This window comes from Podarcis vaucheri (genome assembly GCF_965113315.1).
Source record: "Podarcis vaucheri genome assembly, chromosome: 15".
Taxonomy (NCBI): domain Eukaryota; kingdom Metazoa; phylum Chordata; class Lepidosauria; order Squamata; family Lacertidae; genus Podarcis; species Podarcis vaucheri.
In genome coordinates this window covers 35,984,036-36,001,627 of record NC_138753.1, presented here as the reverse complement: position 1 = coordinate 36,001,627, position 17,592 = coordinate 35,984,036, and the positions used below count along the sequence as shown (strand labels likewise).

The following is a 17,592-nucleotide window of genomic DNA, read 5'->3' as shown; positions in this document are numbered from 1 at the left end:
GTGCTACTGGTCATTCCTCCTGGGACACCAGGCGTATTGGGTCTGTAGTCCCCTGCTACTTTTTGTACGCGTAAGTAGAGCAAGCTGTCTATTGCTAGGCAAATACTGATAGTGTCTGCTGAGTTTGGCTCTCTGGTAGGCTTGTCTTGTCACCTCTTAATGTGGTGTTGAGTTAGGGTGAGAGATGTATGCTCAGCTGACTGGGTAGGCTGGCAAACTATCAAGATGTGGAGCTGGCTTCTAAAAATTGAAGCTGGAAACAGTCGGAAGCCTAGATTTTTTTTAAGTTGATCAAAGCGTTATGTCTATGTTGTGGCACCATGTGATAACAAAGTCAAAAAGGACCTGCTATTTAAACTTTAATTCTTTGGCATTTTACAGCCTCTGGGTGCTAGTTCATTGAAAATCCATGCATGAATCACAAACACTAGTTTTGGAAGCATGCAGCCAATTTTAAAGTGGGTTGGGCTTTATTTTAAAACAATATGTTTTGCACATTTGCATCATTAAGCCTATATTTGCAGGTATGTTCAGTTTCCCCGATATATGACTGCTGGTCGTTGTTTCCCTGGTAATGAGGTAGAATGCTGGAATAATTTAACAGACTGTAAGCTGATGACTACAACTCTGAACGGTCTTTTATGTCAGGGGTAGCTAACCTTTGACCCTCTAGAGGTTGTATATAGAATCATAGAGTTGTAGAGCTGGAAGGGACCACAAGGGTCATCTAGTCCAACCCCCTGCAACGCAGGATTCTTTTGCCCAATGTGGGGCTCGAACACACAACCCTAAGATTGAGTGTCTCATGCTCTACCAACTGAGCTATCCCAGCTGGATTAGGTTGCTGGACCATAGTTCCCATCATCTCCAGCCAGCATGACCAGTGGTCAGGTAGATAGGAACTGTAGTCTAACCATATCTGAAGGCCCAAAGGTTAGCACTGCTTCCTGATGTGAACTTCCTGGTACGCCGGCTGAGACCCTACCTACCTGCGCCCTATATCACCAGAGTGGTACATGCTATGGTTATCTCCCACTTGGACTACTGCAATGTGCTCCATGTGGGGCTACCTTTGAAGGTGACTTGGAAACTACAACTAACCCAAAATGTAGCACGTAGACTGGTGACTGGGAGCAGCTGCTGGGACCATATAACAGTGGTCCTGAAAGACCTACTTTGGCTCCCGGTACGTTTCTGAGCACAATTCAAAGTGTTGGTGCTGACCTTTAAAGCTCTAAACGGCCTCGGCCCTGTATACCTGACGGAGTGTCTCCACTCCCATCATTCAGCCTGGACACTGAGCTACAAGGGCCTTCTGGCAGTTCTTCACTGTGAGAAGTGAAGTTACAGGGAACCAGACAGACGGCCTTTTCGGTAGTGGCACCAACCCTGTGGAACCTGTTAGAAGTTGCCCAGAGTGGCTGGGGCAGCCCAGTCAGATAGGAAGGGTATTTGTTGTTGTTTCTTTGTTTGTTGTTATTGTTGTTGTTTTGTTTCTGAACACAGAATAGTATTAGAACTAGGCGAGATCCACACTTCCTGATAGTATTCTACTTGCCAGTGGGGAAGCAGTCAAAAGTTATCCCTCCCTCCCATAGCCTGAAATGGTACAGTCTGTGATATACAGATCCAGCCTGACACTGTTGTCACAAATACAGATAATCAAACCCAAGGAAGAGAGATTATTTTCTTAGGTTCAAGGTAGATGGGGCTTACTTTTGCCATACCTTCTCCCACACCTAGAAACCAAATTTTTCAAAGGTACTTCCAGATGGAGTTATATGAATGGCGGCACGCTGAATTTGCATGCATGACAGTCCAAAGGAGGGATTGTAATACAGATCCAAAATGTTACCTGGTACCTCTTATTCCACTTACCACCACCACTTTCTGGTTTACAAGCTATCCAGATGGGGTACAAGATGGAGCCAATTGTTTGATATCATCCTGAATGTATAGCATCTTTTCTGTCCTACCCACTTGGGCCTAAGAATGTGTTTCCATTGTTTTAATGGGTCCAGTATAAGATATTGTACTCGATGCTGCTTGTTTTATTTGAATTGGCACTGGTAACTTGCATAGTTTATACATATATTTTGAAAACAAACTGTCAGGACATGATTCTAAAATGTATTTTTCATTTGTAATCAAACAGGGACCACAACCGAGTTCATCTTGGATTCCACATTGCCTCAGGCTGTGTTGGACATCCAGTAAAAAAAAAAAGTGGGCTTCAAATGGCTATAAATTAAGCTTTGGCTTCCTAAAATAGGCTGTATCTTGTGCCTGAGTGGTATGGGGCGGGTATATAAGACCCTCGGGTATAGGGCGGTATATAATTAATTATTAATTAATTAATTAATTAATACAGTGGTACCTCAGGTTACATACGCTTCAGGTTACAGACTCCACTAACCCAGAAATAGTGCTTCAGGTTAAGAACTTTGCTTCAGGATGAGAACAGAGATTGTGCTCTGGCGGCACGGCAGCAGCAGGAAGCCCCATTAGCTAAAGTGGTGCTTCAAGTGAAGAACAGTTTCAGGTTAAGTACGGACCTCCGGAACGAATTAAGTACTTAACCCGAGGTACCACTGTAATGAGGGACGTTCCTGTTGGCCAGTGAGTAAGGCTGGATTGTGCTTTTGTTCCATTGAAAAAATTAAGGCCCATAACTTTCTTTTGTACTAATGAAGCCTTACAACTTCAATCGGGTGTTGGAAATATAAATGCAGCTGCAGAGCTTGAGTGTATCATGTTTTCCATATCAATTATTTGCTTTGGGATCTGGATGCCTAACTCTGGAAATGAGGACATGAAACCCAGCTGAACCTACATTTCGCTCTCTCTTCCTGCTGTTTTGTTAACCAAGAAAAAACTCCCTTTGCTGCAGGCAAGAGGACAGCGTGTGACTTGGTTTAAATAAAACATGGTTTCTTTGCTTAAAATCATTGCTCATTAAAATGGAGAAACTTCAGTGAAACCCTCTCCAAAACAAACTCCGGTTCCCTCAGTGCGGCATTGTGGCTTTAGAAGTGGGTAATTCAGGATGTCTTGAGTTTGAAAAGGGCCCCCATTGAAATCAGTGTTAGTAAAAATAAAATAAAATTGGTTCTCCTTGGGTGAAAAGCCTTGATTCTAATTCTGATATATTGATACAGTCTTTAAAGTCTCCTTTCTGGTAGTTTGTGTATGCAAGCATTGTGGGAGCAGTGAAAGCGCTGCCCTTGGCCCAAATTTCCTAGCGATGGCGGAGTCCATCTTTCTGTCAGTGGACTTGTGGAGCTGGGGTCAGCAACCTTTTTCAGCCATGGGCCAGTCCACCGTCCCTCAGACCATGTGGTGGGCTGGACTATATTTTTTTGGGGGGAAATGAACGAATTCCCATGCCCCGCAAATAACCCAGAGATGCATTTTAAATAAAAGGACACATTCGACACATGTAAAAACACACTGATTCCTGGACCGTCCGTGGGCTGGATTGAGAAGGCGAATGGGCCACATCCAGCCCTCAGGCCTTAGGTTACCTACCCCTAAAGGCGGTGCTAAAGGCGGCATTTTAGCCACTCAGTGTCAACAAAGTTAAGTCCTTAACACAGGCCCTGCCATAAATGAAATCAGGTAGCTTTCATTCTTCTGCCACAAATCGTATGCAATTGACAAGCTCATCTATGAGCTGAAAATAATAAGTTGTGTTCTTTTGCAATGTGACGTAACTTGCTTGCTATTCTGAGAACATGATGATTCCCTGATTTGTAAAAGAATTAACAGAAAGGTTACTTTAGAAAGCCAGCACGTGTGTTGTCCTAATCCTGATCCAGCCTCGCTGGATGTATAACAGGAACCACAGGGTCCTTAAGTCAGGGCTGGGCAGCTTTGAGCCTCCAAATGTTGTTAGTTAATAGGCTGAGGAGCCTTGTGCCCCCTAGATGTTGTTGGACTACATAAAGTGCATCATTTCTGACCATTGGTCATGCTGGCTGGCGCTGATGGGAGCTGTAGTCAGGCAACAGGTTCCCCACCCTAGCCATAAGTGAACACAATGCAGCATTTGTAGCAGTGACAACCTCATGTCTTGCAGGCAGTGACCATTATAGGTACGTCCAATTGATGTGCAAACATGTGAGTCCTTTCGGTGTATGTTTGTACACCCCGTATCTTGCAGTAGCAAAAACTCATGGTCAAATAAGTTTTCTTAGCCTTGTGTCTTCCCCGGATCACCAGTAGATGGTGCTATTGTATCCTTCTCTGAGACACGTTCGCTCTATTAACCTTATTGATTTGTAACCCATGGTCCCTTTCTAAGGGGCTGTTCAGACTTCTAAAGGGGCTTTTTAGTGGCTTTTTAGCAGTGTTGAGTACTGCTGTGGCCTTGCACAAGGAAGTCTGGAGTGTCTTATTAGAATCTTGGTGCAACACCCATGTATTTATTCTCTTGAGCCAAAAGGGCTCCTAGAGCAGCTTGGAAGTCAATAAAAATCTAAACACATGGCCTTAAAATTCTAATGGGAAAAGGAATGGAGCGGGAGAAAGGAAACAAGCAAATTCAGGCACCACTTCTTAAAGTTACATTTCTTTTAACAACCAACAGGGATGGCACTAGTTTAGATACCTTGGTGGAATGCCCATTGCTAGGTGACAGTTGAGGAAGAATAAATTTCAGGGAAAATACCATATTAGTTGCTTTCCATTGCTGCTCATCTATCAATAGGAATATCTCATATGAAATGTTCCTCACTGTCCTCGGTTCATTCCTTTGCATTTCTGACCTCCTAGTTAATTACTTTGATGGGCTCTTCTTGCCGTAGGCTGCTGTCAAAGAGATGATTTAAATGCCTGACCACTGAAATAAATTCCAGTCTGTTTTGCTATGCAGGGTGCCTTTCTGTGAAATGCCAGGCTTCCTACGTGCTGGCTTTGAGAAGGCCTATGAAAGGACCTCATGCAGATTTCATGCTAGCTTGAAACTTGGTTATTTCTTAGCTGAATCATTTTGCTGTTAACTCAGGGTTCTTGCTGTGCTTTTTGGGTAACCCAGAGTAAGTGGGTACAGCATCTGGGACCCACGCCTTTCCTTTGAAAGGATACCTGCCCTGTGCAGGTCTACTGTTTTCCGTGAGAAGTACTTCCTTGTAGACTTGTTTAGGATTGCAACCTTAAATCTTGAAGATTTCTCTTTTCACTCCTGTTTGGATGAGTAGCTTTAGAGATTAAAAAAAAGTTCAAGTGCCTGGGGACAGCCTAGTGGCAGCCCAAGGTTTCTGTTTTGCCCTCCTTGAAATAGACTTCGGGCTGATTTGAGGGGCTCGTTAAGCAACAGAAAAGCAATGAAGGAACCTCTTTGGGCATGTGTGATGAGGGCTATTGCCCTGCATGCAGGTTCAACCCTTGACATATCTAACTTAAAGGAGCAGGTAGCAGATGATGGCAAATGCCTTTTCCAAACATCTTGGAGAATGTCTTCTGCCAGCTTTGGGTATAACTTTGACAAACTTCACCACGCCCCGGCTCCGCCATGCATTTTTCTGTCCTGTCCATGTATGAAATCTCCCACATGTCTAATATGGTTCCTACACTAAGCCACTGTAATAAAAACCTTTAGCGACATGCAAACTCAAAATATGTCAGGTCCCAGGTGGTTTGAGAGAGCAAAGTCATTGTTAATACTATAAAGAACCTTTCCTAAAACACAGAAATGCCTATTGGGGGCTATTCAGGATGTTTGTTTTTTGAAAGAAAAATCTGCATTAAAAATAATTAGCCAGGCATTATGTGCTAAATGCTGAATTCTGTCAACTGATAGCATTTATGCATGCCAGGTAGTTGTTTTTTACATGCGTTTGCTCAGTTTGCATGTTCCGAAAAGCATCTCTTAAGTGTTTGTAGAATCTTTTGATTCAGCTTAGTGGAGTCAGCTTAGTGGTGGACGCTGCTGCCAGAGCTAAACATGGAGCCCTGTGTTTGCAGAATCTGGAGTATTTTAGTAATGTGCAAGAAGAAATGAAGATGGAGCAGTAAAATGGCCTGCCAGGGAGCAATGTGGGAAGAACAGAACTCCGCAGGCTGACACTGCTCCAGAATGCTGAAATCACTTTACACATGTTATGTAGATCTGCAACTATTTGCATCAAATCATGAGTTTGAGAAGGCACCTTTTTTAAAAAAAAGAAGAAGAAGGTAAATGAAGATTCTCGGGAATTCCAAGTTCTGTGCCATATACACAGAATGAATGAATGAAATCACGAGGGACAGCAACTCTAGGCTTCAACTTTGAGCCTTGGTAGTCAAGAAATATTTGTGCTTGCCACAGCTGACTCCCCCCTTCTGCTGAGGAAAGGACAGTGTTTTGTTTGATGTCCTATGGTGCTCAAGTCCAGGCAACTTGGGATGAAGAAGTCCCTGCTGCCCTCCTCAGCTCTGCCCTGCTCCGAGTTTCATGCACTCAGAAAAGCAGCTAGGAATCTGACTGCTTTCCATGCATCTGCACGACTCTACATACTGTCTGGGAAAGTCATTTCTCTCCTCCAAAATCAGGAGAAGGATGCCAGTTCTCCCCAACACTGTGCTCACCAGTGGCACATCGTACCTGTGGACTCTTGGGCTGGAGGAGGAGAAAGAACGATAGATACAAATGAGCATGGCTGTTGAAAGGAGATGAACATCAGATTTGTTGGTGTTTATGTTTGGTTTAAATAAATAATTTAAAAAAAAGCTTTCACCACCACCCCCCATGACACATTGAAGCAAAAATAGAACAAGGCGGAACACATGGACCCATCATCCCCACTACCATCAGCTAAGTATGAGCAATGCTGAACCCTTTATTTAAAAGCTGACGTTTCCCAACCCTCTCCTCCTACAGTTTCAACAGTTTTGATTTTTGGGCCACTGCTGCGGTTTTCTGCTCTTATTAGGTGGCCAGCATGGCAGGTGGTTTGGATTGCCATAATCGTTCTTCCTAGGGTTGTCTTCTGGGTAGACATCCTTCTTGTCTTCTGTCTCCAGCACAGGCATGATTCATTCCCAGAAATGCATTCCCTGAATGTCTGTAAGGTGCCAACAGTAGCTCATTTCCCTAAGGCATGGATAGCCCCATGTTATTGGACCTCTGCTCCCATTATCCCTGATCATCTGCTGTACTGGCTGGGGCTGATAGGAGCTGGGGTCCCAACGTCTTCCAGAGGGCACCAAGTTGGTTATCAGTGTCCTAAAGCACCCTGGGTACTTTCTGCTTGTTCTGGAGATGCTTCTTAACAAACAAGCTTGCCACTCTGCATTTGTCCAGTTCTAGATTCCTCCCCCCAAGTATTCTGATGCTTCTTACAGTAGCTTTGCTTTGCAATTTCTGGAACCGTTGAGGCTTGTCAGCTCCCAATCTGCCACTTGCACGTTTCTGCTTTTGCTTGTGGGTCTGCAAAAACCCATGGCTTTTCATCTCTGGTCACCCATGAGTGTGACGAGAAATGAAAGTGGGTGGACCAGTAGATGTGACTCTTTTGTGCAGTAGGCTGTTCATCCAGGCAAGCAAGAGACACAATCACAATTAAGTGTGCAGCAAGAGACACAATCACAATTAAGTGTCCAGCAAGTCAAAGCCCTTGAGGAGGGTGTAGAGCAGAGCTGAGGATGGTGGGGCCTGTAGGGGGCATGACCTAGGAAGACTATTGAGGCCAGGGCCTGAGGCTTCCTACCTCTGTGCTAGAGGAATTCCACTTCTTTGAAAATGAGTCTTCAAGCTTTTTAAACTGACATTCAGATCAAGCCTGCGATGCAGTCTGGGACCCACTTCTTTGGTGAACTTGGAGATAGATACTTGCGAGTATCTTCCCTCATTGATGACCAAACCCTGATCATGGCTTAATTAATGTGTGGAACTTACAAGCCCTAAGCTGTTGGAGATTGAGGAATGAATTCTTTATTTTGTTTAGGCTGCATGTACAGAACCATAGGGACGCTGTTGGTGCTGTGGGTTAAACCACAGAGCCTAGGACTTGCTGATCAGAAGGTCGGCAGTTCGAATCCCCGCGACGGGGTGAGCTCCCGTTGCTCGGTCCCAGCTCCTGCCAACCTAGCAGTTCGAAAGCACCTCAAAGTGCAAGTAGATAAATAGGTACCGCTCCGGCGGGAAGGTAAACGCCGTTTCCGTGCGCTGCTCTGGTTCGCCAGAAGCGGCTTAGTCATGCTGGCCACATGACCCAGAAGCTGTACGCTGGCTCCCTCAGCCAATAAAGCGAGATGAGCGCCGCAACCCCAGAGTCGTTCGCGACTGGACCCAATGGTCAGGGGTCCCTTTACCTTTACATAACCATATCTGGAATTTAAAACACCAGTGGCGATCTTCTGCAGTTGTCCAGTTAGCTCTTTTTTTCCAGTTGTTTGTGGAGTGCAGTAATAAGGTAGAACTCAGCGCAGCAGTCAAGTGACATGAGCAGTGTACATATGATAAAGGCCAGATCCTAATTTTCTAAATACTGAGGCAGTTGCAAGTGGAAAACATGCTCCTTACCTCAATTACTGTCTCACTGTCCCTAAATGCTCCAAAGCTGTACAACGTGTGTCCTCTAGAAAGGAGGACCTCTTTCCTTGGCAACATTCAGCTCATATATATATATATATAATTTTCTGTTTTACATATACAAGCAAAATAAAAACATAAATATGTAATCCCATTGGACCACCCCCCATTGTGGATCTTAATTTAATGATTTCTCCCTCTGCATCTCTTTCATAACTCTATTCTTATAAATCCTTTATCATGCCATTGTTCAAATTATTACTACATGTTTTCTGTCAATCCTATCAATGTGTGTAATTGTTTACAATAGTTTTTCAAATAGATTATAAATTTTCCCCACTCCTAATTAAAGACCGCCTCTTCCTGGTTTCTAATTCCTCCTGTAAGTTTTGCCATCTCAACATAATTAATCAATTTTATCTGCTACATTTCCTTGGTTGGAGTTGTATCATCTTTCCAGTTCTGGGCTAACAGAATCCACGCAGCCGTGGTCGTTTACATGAATAGTTTCAGCTGGTCCTTCAGGATCTCTGGACCTATAATACCTAACAGAAAAGCTTCTGGTTTCTTAGGAAAAGTTGTTTTCAACATTTTTTCCAATTCATTATATACCGTTTCCCAGAAGCCCTTTATCATCTCTAACATGATCATCACATGTGGTAAAAAGTACCCTCATTCTCTTTACATTTCCAGCATGTTTTAGACTTTGATTTATACATTTTAGCTGATTAACTAGGAGTTAAATACCAACGATACATCGTTTTCATATACCACGTTTTTCCGTGTATAACATGCCCCCATGTATAAGATGCCCCCTATTTTGGGGGACTCTGAATTAAGAAAATGGGGGGAAATTGCTTAGAGCTACACAGCTCTAGACATGCCCAGAGTTACACAGCCACTGACCATCTCCTTGCCAGCATAAAGGAAGGAGGATAACACTGGGTAACAGCTGGTAATCTCTAAAGCAGGCTTCCTCAACCTTGTTTTGAGACTACAGTTCCCAGCATCCCTGACCACTGGTCCTGCTAGCTAGGGATCATGGGAGTTGTAGGCCAAAAACATCTGGAGGGCCGAGGTTGAGGCAGCCTGCTCTAAAGTGTCAGAAGGTTTCCTCTTACTACTGTCCCTTTTAAAGGAGGATAATATATTGTTGTTGTTTAGTCGTATCTGACTCTTCATGACCCCATGGACCAGAGCATGCCAGGCACTTCTGTCTTCCATTCCCTCCCACAGCTTGGTCAAACTCATGTTTGTAACTTCGAGAACACTGTCCAACCATCTCGTTCTGTCGTCCCCTTCTCCTTGTGCTCTCAGTCTTGTGCCCTCCCTTTTCCAGGGACTCTTCTCTTCTCTTCTCTTCTCTTCTCTTCTCTTCTCTTCTCTTCTCTTCTCTTCTCTTCTCATGAGGTGGCCAAAGTATTGGAGCCTCAGCTTCACGATCTGTCCTTCCAGTGATCACTCAGGGCTGATTTCCTTCAGAATGGATAGGTTTGATCTTCTTGCAGTCCATGGGACTCTCAAGAGTCTCCTCCAGCACCATAATTCAAAAGCATCCATTCTTCGGCGATAAGCCTTCTTTATGGTCCAGCTCTCACTTCCATACATCACTATTGGGGAAACCATAGCTTTAACTATACAGAGGATAATATATCCTTCCTTAAAAGGGGTCCTAGCATGTAGTTATAAAGGGAACAAATAACAGGCCACACAGTTCTCTAAGCATCTTGTCTATAGGTTACCGTAGCTGAAAGTAACAGCACTTAGCTGAGGGCCCAGATGTTTCACTCACGGGACATAAAATCAAAGTGGAATCTTAAGCTGGAGCACATGCAAGCATTTTTTCTTTGCTGGGGTGCGCAGTTGTGCCGCCCTCACTGCAGGATGTTATTTACGTAGGCTCTAAGTAGGACTGCAAAGTGCGTGTGTGTGTTGATCATGAGCCTTTTTAACGCATTGCATTTTCAGGAAATGTGCATGCCATCAAAACCTCAGTACATATTGCTTTTAGATATACTAAAGAAAACGTAAGCAAAGTTGACAGTTTAATAACCAAAAGACATGGTGATCTTTAATACTGTGGTTAAAGTAATCATACAAGAGCCAGCAAGAACCCTAAAAAATAAATGTGTCTTTACACACTTGATAATCAGCCACACTGTGGCTACATTTCACCCTCATCAATTTGTCAGCCGATTTAGTTGATTGCCAACTAAACCGAATAAAGCAGGGAACCCTAGTTGTCGACTACAGTTGGTTGAATTTGTGACTAGTCTTCCACCACTCTTGCCTTTGCAGACCTCACTGCTTCATCTCCCATAATCCTTCAGTAAAACCTGAGCTAAGACATGTCAGGGTGAACATGTCAGTTGACCAAGCCATTTCCCTACTTTAGAGAGAGAGTCTAGGCCTTTGGAAGAATATCCTCTGGAAATTAACAGAATCCATGAGCTTCTTGGTGCAAACAATGCTAATATCTTCTTTCTCCTTGCTTCCTGCAGAAACTTGAAATCATTGTAATCCAAGCCTTTGAACATGGTGGAAAATCCTAGATATAATAACGAATAAGCCAATGAGACTAAATAACTCTGAATTCTAATTTCAGAGGGACCACGCATGCCTGTCTTGTCCTCTGTGCATTAGGAAATAATATTTTAGTGCCCTCTGTGGGGTTTTATAGGTCAGAACTAGCAACTAGATACATGTCTGAAAATCAACAGAAAGGCAGGACTGGCAGATGGTGGAGAACTTATGTGGGTGCCATGTGCTCCTGATTTGTCAGGAGGCAGACTGTTGTGTTCAACACTAACTGAAGCTTCTCAAAGTCATCCAGGCTTTAAAGAGTATTAGTCCGTTTATCCTCCTGAAATCCATTACACTTACCAGGAAAGAGAGAGAGGGAGTATTGTAAATCTGATAGCTTCCCCCTGCTTCTCTGTTCTATTTGTCCTCCAGCCCTTTTGGCTCCTGTAGTCTCTAGGCATTTTAGGAAGCTGGAATCAGCCAGGTTTGTTCTATGCTGCCATAACAACTGTCTCCATGGAAATGGAGCTCCAATGAGGGAACTTTTGCAAAGTCTGTTCCAGCACCCTCCTTATCCTTGCTCCATTTCAGAACCCATTTTAAAATTAAAACAAAATGTTGCCAGCCACCAGCAGACTTTTCCGTTCAAGTCCCCCAGTTCTCCCATTTCTTTGTTTCTTTCTAAGCTGAAATTGCACTTCACGAGTCGGGCCTCATCCCTTAGCCTGGATGCCAGACAGGACGATCTTGATGTACTTCCTCTGAGCTGAGCAAGTGTGCTGGGCAAATCTATCAGACTGGATTTTACTGTTGCAAAGTAAGAGTAAGAGCTTGCATCTGCACTCTGCCCTGGGTTCCGCAGTAACATAATTCTGCAGTCACCTTCAGTTTCTTAACGGGATGGGCCCAGTTTTCATCCCTAGTGATCAGCACAAGCCACTTAAGTCGCTTGTTAGAGGGATTGATGCATGTGGATTGTCAATTAGAGGTCAATTTGATGACCTGTTTTGGTAATCCTTGCATTTTGTGAATGCCTTATGAAAGCGGATTTATGTATCACTATAACAGTAAGTCTTACGGTCCATGGGGTCTCTGCCATGGGAGCATATTCACCCAGTGCTTTTCCAGCTGCACTGGCTCCTGGTGGAGTACAGGATCAGATTTAAGGTGCTGTTTTTGACCTTTAAAGCCCTTCACGGCCTAGGACCCTCGTACCTACGGGACCTCCTCTCTCGGTATGCCCCACGGAGAGCCTCAAGGTCCATAAATAGCAACACCCTAGTGGTCCCGGGCCCTAAGCAAGTTAGATTAGCTTCAGCCAGAGCCAGGGCCTTTTCAACACTGGCTCCGGCCTGGTGGAACGCTCTGTCTCATGAGACCAGGGCCCTGCAGGATCTGATTTCTTTCCATAGGGCCTGATAGAGTTGTTCCACCTGGCCTTTGGCTTGGAGCCAATTTGATTCCCTCCCCCTCTTTCTTTTTTTCTTTTCCTTTCTCCTCCTGAGATGAGGCTACATTTTAATATTTTAATGTTTCAATATTTTAATGTTGTATTTTAATTTTGTTTTTAAGTTGTATTCATTCCAACTTGTTTTTATTATTGCTTGTTAGCCGCCCTGAGCCCGGCCTTGGCTGGGGAGGGCGGGGTATAAATAAAAATTATTATTATTATTATTATTATTATTATTATTATTATTGGACGCTGAGGGTGGAAAACTAGGGTTTCTATTAGCTTTCCTTGGGAGAAGGCAAAGACTTGGCTGCCGAAGGAACAATTGGGAGTCCTAAAGTGCGCTCCCAGTTGTTATTTGGCAAGTGAGGTTTGCTGTTGGCACTGATCATCGGTGACAGCAAGCCCCGATAGGTGCAAGTGGATCCCTGCTCCAAACAAGTTTTCCTGATAGCGCTGATGGGCTCTTACAGCAAGCCCTATTGGGTTACTGATGTCATGGTGACATTAGATGGGTGTCCCTGTTGTAGCCTATTGCTACAAGGGAGAAACTGCTGGAACGACAAAGGACAAGCTTCCCCAACCTGCCTTGCCCCACTGCCCTGCCTGGGACCCTTATAAAGAGAAAGTGCTGCTTACATTTTCCCTCTTGCTCGCTCAACATTTTTCTGGGGGGATGCTCTTTGTCTTTTTGGAAGGAACAAGAATGCATTTGGCTTTTGAAATGTTTTGTTTTGTTTTTTTTTTAATATATATTTTAATAAGGATTTTCTTGTTTTACAGAAGTGTAGTGCCTCGTATTTTTTTTTTTCATGTAACATTTTTACAAATCCGTTTCATTTGTTGAGGCATTAGGGGGAGAAGAAAAGAAAAAAGAAAGGGGGGGGGGTGGAGAGAGGGAAGATGGATAGGGGTGGGGTCGGGTGGCGGTGTTTCTATTATGTTTAATGTATGTAGAGTTTGGTGTCAGCGTTGCTTGTGTTGTTCACTTGTGTTCCTTTGGTGGTGAGAGAGGTTGGGGTTGGCCTAGGGTGTGATTGTTTGCTTGTGATTGGCTGTGGTGATCTTTGTTTTCGTGGGTGGGTGAGGTGGGTGGGTGTTTTGGATCAGGTTAGCCATATTGATTTGTATGCTGTTGATGGATTATTGTCATTGTCCTGTTGGGCTGTGTATGTGATAAAGGGGAGCCATACCGGGGTGAAGGCATCTTCTGTTTGTCCCCGTGTCAGTTTCAGTTTATTAGTTAATTTTTCTAGTAGGGCTGTTTCCCATACAATTTGGTACCATTGGTCCATGCTTACTCCTGACAGGTCTCTCCAGTGTCTGGTTATGGTGTTTCTGGCTGCTGAGAGCAGGTGGGTTATGAGTTCTTTGTGGTGTAAATGGGCATTGTTGTCTTGGAAGATGTTTAGTAGGGCCAATTCTGGGGTGATGTCTATTACTTGCTTAGTTATTTTACATATTTCTTGTATGGCTGTTGTCCAGAATAGTTGGGTTTTGGGACACTTCCACCACATGTGGAAGTATGTGCCTGTGGAGGTGCACCCTCTCCAGCGTTTTGGTGAGGTTCCTGGGTGTATTAGCGCTAGTTTCCTTGGTGTTAGGTACCACTTGTAGGTGAGTTTCAGTGTGAGTTCTTTTCTTTTCGTTGATATGGATTTAAAGGGGGGTTTAGACCACATTCTGGTCCATTGAGTGAGGTTAATCTCATAGCCTATGTCATTCTCCCATTGTTTTTTGATTGCGTCTAGGGGATTTGAAATGTTAAGGTTTTGTTTTGAATCTGTATCATTTATATTGTTTGCATTCTGAAGAAGTGTGCATGCACATGAAAGCTCATACCAAGAACAAACGTAGTTGGTCTCTAAGGTGCTACTGGACATTTTTTTATTTTTTTAAATATATTTCTACTGTGTCAGACCAACAGAGCTATCTACCTGAATTGTTTGCAGGTACATTTCTTTGTAAGCTGCCTTGGGGGCCTTTCTTGGGCTAAATAGGCAGCATATAAATACAGTGCAAAAAAAACAACCACATAATTTGAAAACTATGTTAGCCCTATCATGGAAAGTGTGAATCCAATCCAAGTAACCAAAGCAAATGGAGTGCCAAGGAAAATTTGGTCATGGCTATTGCCTGAGCATATAAATTGACTAAGCAATTCAGGATCTGAGAGGCCTCTCTTCTCCCCCCAGCCCACCACTTCATCATCTCTCCTAAACTACAAGGCTCCAAAATCTTTAGGGAAGATGATTTAACTCTGATCATTTTAGCTGCCCTTTTCAAGCTGAAATATCTTTCTTTGAGACGGGGATAACCAGAATTGTACACAGTATTCTAGCTAGGCCTGCACTGCAATGGCAAAGTGCATGATGTTATTTCTGCTCCTTTCCTAATAGTTCCTTACACTGATTCTGCCCTTTTCACTGGTGCAGCACAGTGAGTTGACATTTTTAGCGAACTTTCCACTATGACAAAGAACGTTCCTGGATATTCAGAGCCAATTACACATTGTCAGTAGAAAGGTAAAATTAGGGTGCTGTACTTCCAGCTGCCATTCTGTTGCCTAGTCACCCAGTTTGGACTCTTTTGGAGGTTTTACCGTCTGCTTGAGTTTCTACCACCCAGAATTTGATGTTTCCTGCAACTTGACTGCCCTGCTGTTCAGTCATATTATTTTAAGGGCAAGCAATGCCCAAACATTTTCCTGGCCTGCTGCAAACTTTTAATGTTTGTTCTTCTAAAGTTAGAGGATTGATTGGTGCTCTTCTTCCTTAAATACTTTAAGCTTCAAGCTCCCTGATTTATATTTATAGTCCCCCAGTTTGTCTTGTATTTCTTGTGTCGACAAGAGTTCGTTATTTTTGTAGAAGTCTGGTGGGCAGTATAGGCCTTTGGCTTGCCAAGTTTTGTGCTGTGTGATGGAATAGTGGGGGGTGAACCTGGGGAGGGGGGTTAATGGGGAGGGGGTTGTGGGGGCAGTTTGCCTATTTTTCCTTCCATGCTTTAAGAATGGACTGTGTGAACCTGTTTAGCGTTGTGGAGATGTTCCTTAGGTATACCTTTGTTTTGACCTGTGGGAGCGCTTTGGGAGGTGGGGCAGGGTGAGAGGAGAGGCTTGTTCTGTGAAAACTGAGATTGCTTCTATATCCTGGAACTGCGTGATACCAGGCCAAGGAGTGTGTGCACCTACTTTCCAGTGACTTGGAAAGGGCAGCACCGAGTGCCGGCCATTCCATTCCGATCTTCTGTCGCAATGGCTCATGTGTCACCCTGTTCAGCAAACTCAAATAGTAGAAGTAAATCCAGTTGTCATAAAAAAGTAATAAATTGTGTAAAGTTAGTGCTGCCTGCCTATTTTTTTTTCCAGAGCTCACTGTCCTCCATTGTCCTGTCCCTGTTTTTAAGCATTTGCCTCTTGTTGTTTTTCCACATTACCATGACTGACCGCAGCTGTCCTTTTGCTTAGTCTATTTTTAACCTTTTTCTTTTGTCTGGAGGCTACCCAAAGCTAGACAGAATTGAGTGGGGAGGGGGCATTTAGTGTGATTGAGTCCCATGATGTGAAATGCAAACTCTCCCCCCCACAGCCCCCCACAACATTGGCAATGCTTTGCTTTCTGGCACTGGAGGCAACAAAAGGGTGACTTGCTAGTCTTAGCTCTCTGGAGAAGCCACTTGGGCCATTTTAATACAAATGTTATTAGTGGTACAACAGCTGGCACTCCTCAGTTTAACCTAGCAGATTTGTCATCCTTATGGATTAGCATGATGGAAAATGCAAGGTAAATATTGGGGGAGGGGCTGGGGGTCGGGAGAGGAAAAGTTGTTTCATGCTGCTTTCCCTGTTATCTATTAGAGGTAAAGGCAAAAGGTAAAGGATCCCAGGACGGTTAAGTCCAGTCAGATTCAACTGTGAGGTGCGGCGATCATCTCTGCTTTCAGGCCAATGGAGCTACGTTTGTCTGCAGACAGCATTTCTAGGTCATGTGGCCAGCATGACTAAACCGCTTCTGGCACAGTGGGACACTGTGACTAGTGCCAGAGCGCATGGAAATGCTCTCTACCTCTCCGCCGCAGTGGTACCTATTTATCTACTCACAGTGGTATGCTTTCAAAATGCTAGGTTGGCAGGAGCTGGGACAGAGCAACAGGAGCTCACCCCGTCACGTGGATTCGAACTGTTGACCTTGTGATCAGCAAGCCAAGAGACCACAGCACCACCCACGCCCTATGAGAGCCAGTGTGGTGTAGTGGTTAAGAGCGGTAGTCACGTAATCTAGGTAACCGGGTTCGCGTCTCCGCTCCTCCACATGCAGCTGCTGGGTGACCTTGGGCCAGTCACACTTCTTTGAAGTCTCTCAGCCCCACTCACCTCACAGAGTGTTTGTTGTAGGGGAGGAAGGGAAAGGAGAATGTTAGCCGCTTTGAGACTCCTGAAGGGGAGTGAAAGGCGGGATATCAAAATCCAAACTCTATCGGAGTGAGAAGGATATCCTAGGGTTGATATAAAGGCATGTGGACTTGTCCACTGAGGCTCCTGGAGCTCTCCTTGGGTAGATCTGAGCACCATTTTAGGCTTTCGCTTGCAGCTTGCCCTGTTTTTGTTTGCTTGCTTTTCTTTGGTCTTTGACTCTTCTTCCGTTCATCCATTTTAATAGCCAGCTTCTTACTCTCTTCTCCCAGGAAACAGGAGCAGTTCCAGGCAAATCCTGACAGTTACAATGGAGCAGTGCGGGAGAATTACGCCTGGTCCCAGGACTACAGTGATCTGGAGATTAAAGTCCCAGTGCCCAAGCACATTCTGAAAGGCAAGCAGGTAATAAGAATGAGGAACTGGGTTGTTGGGTGGTCCACTGTGGGTGAGAGTCTCTCCCAATATCTTGCCTGCATGGGACGGAGATGCTGGTCTGGGTCAGTGCAAGCGTACTTTATGCTGTAGTTGTCTCTATCTGTCCACCAGAGGGCCACACCAAATTGCCTTTCGACTGCAGCAGAATGCAGGCATGTAGCTGAGAGGCCTGTAGAAAACAGCTGTTAGCAGGGTGCTCCTTGTTCTGCATGTTCTTCTCCATACTTAACCAAACACTTCAGAGCTCTGCTTCTG

The 17,592-nt window shown here is 44.3% G+C and overlaps 1 protein-coding gene across 1 annotated transcript in view; it reads left to right on the top strand.

The window, feature by feature from the left end:
- The window catches only part of NUDCD3 (NudC domain containing 3), a 52,481-nt gene that overhangs the window by 10,032 nt on the left and 24,857 nt on the right, over window positions 1–17,592 (top strand). The window contains exon 3 of the mRNA XM_082200630.1: window positions 17,172–17,304. Coding sequence (XP_082056756.1) covers window positions 17,172–17,304 — 133 coding nt within the window. The remainder of the gene's footprint in view (window positions 1–17,171; window positions 17,305–17,592) is intronic.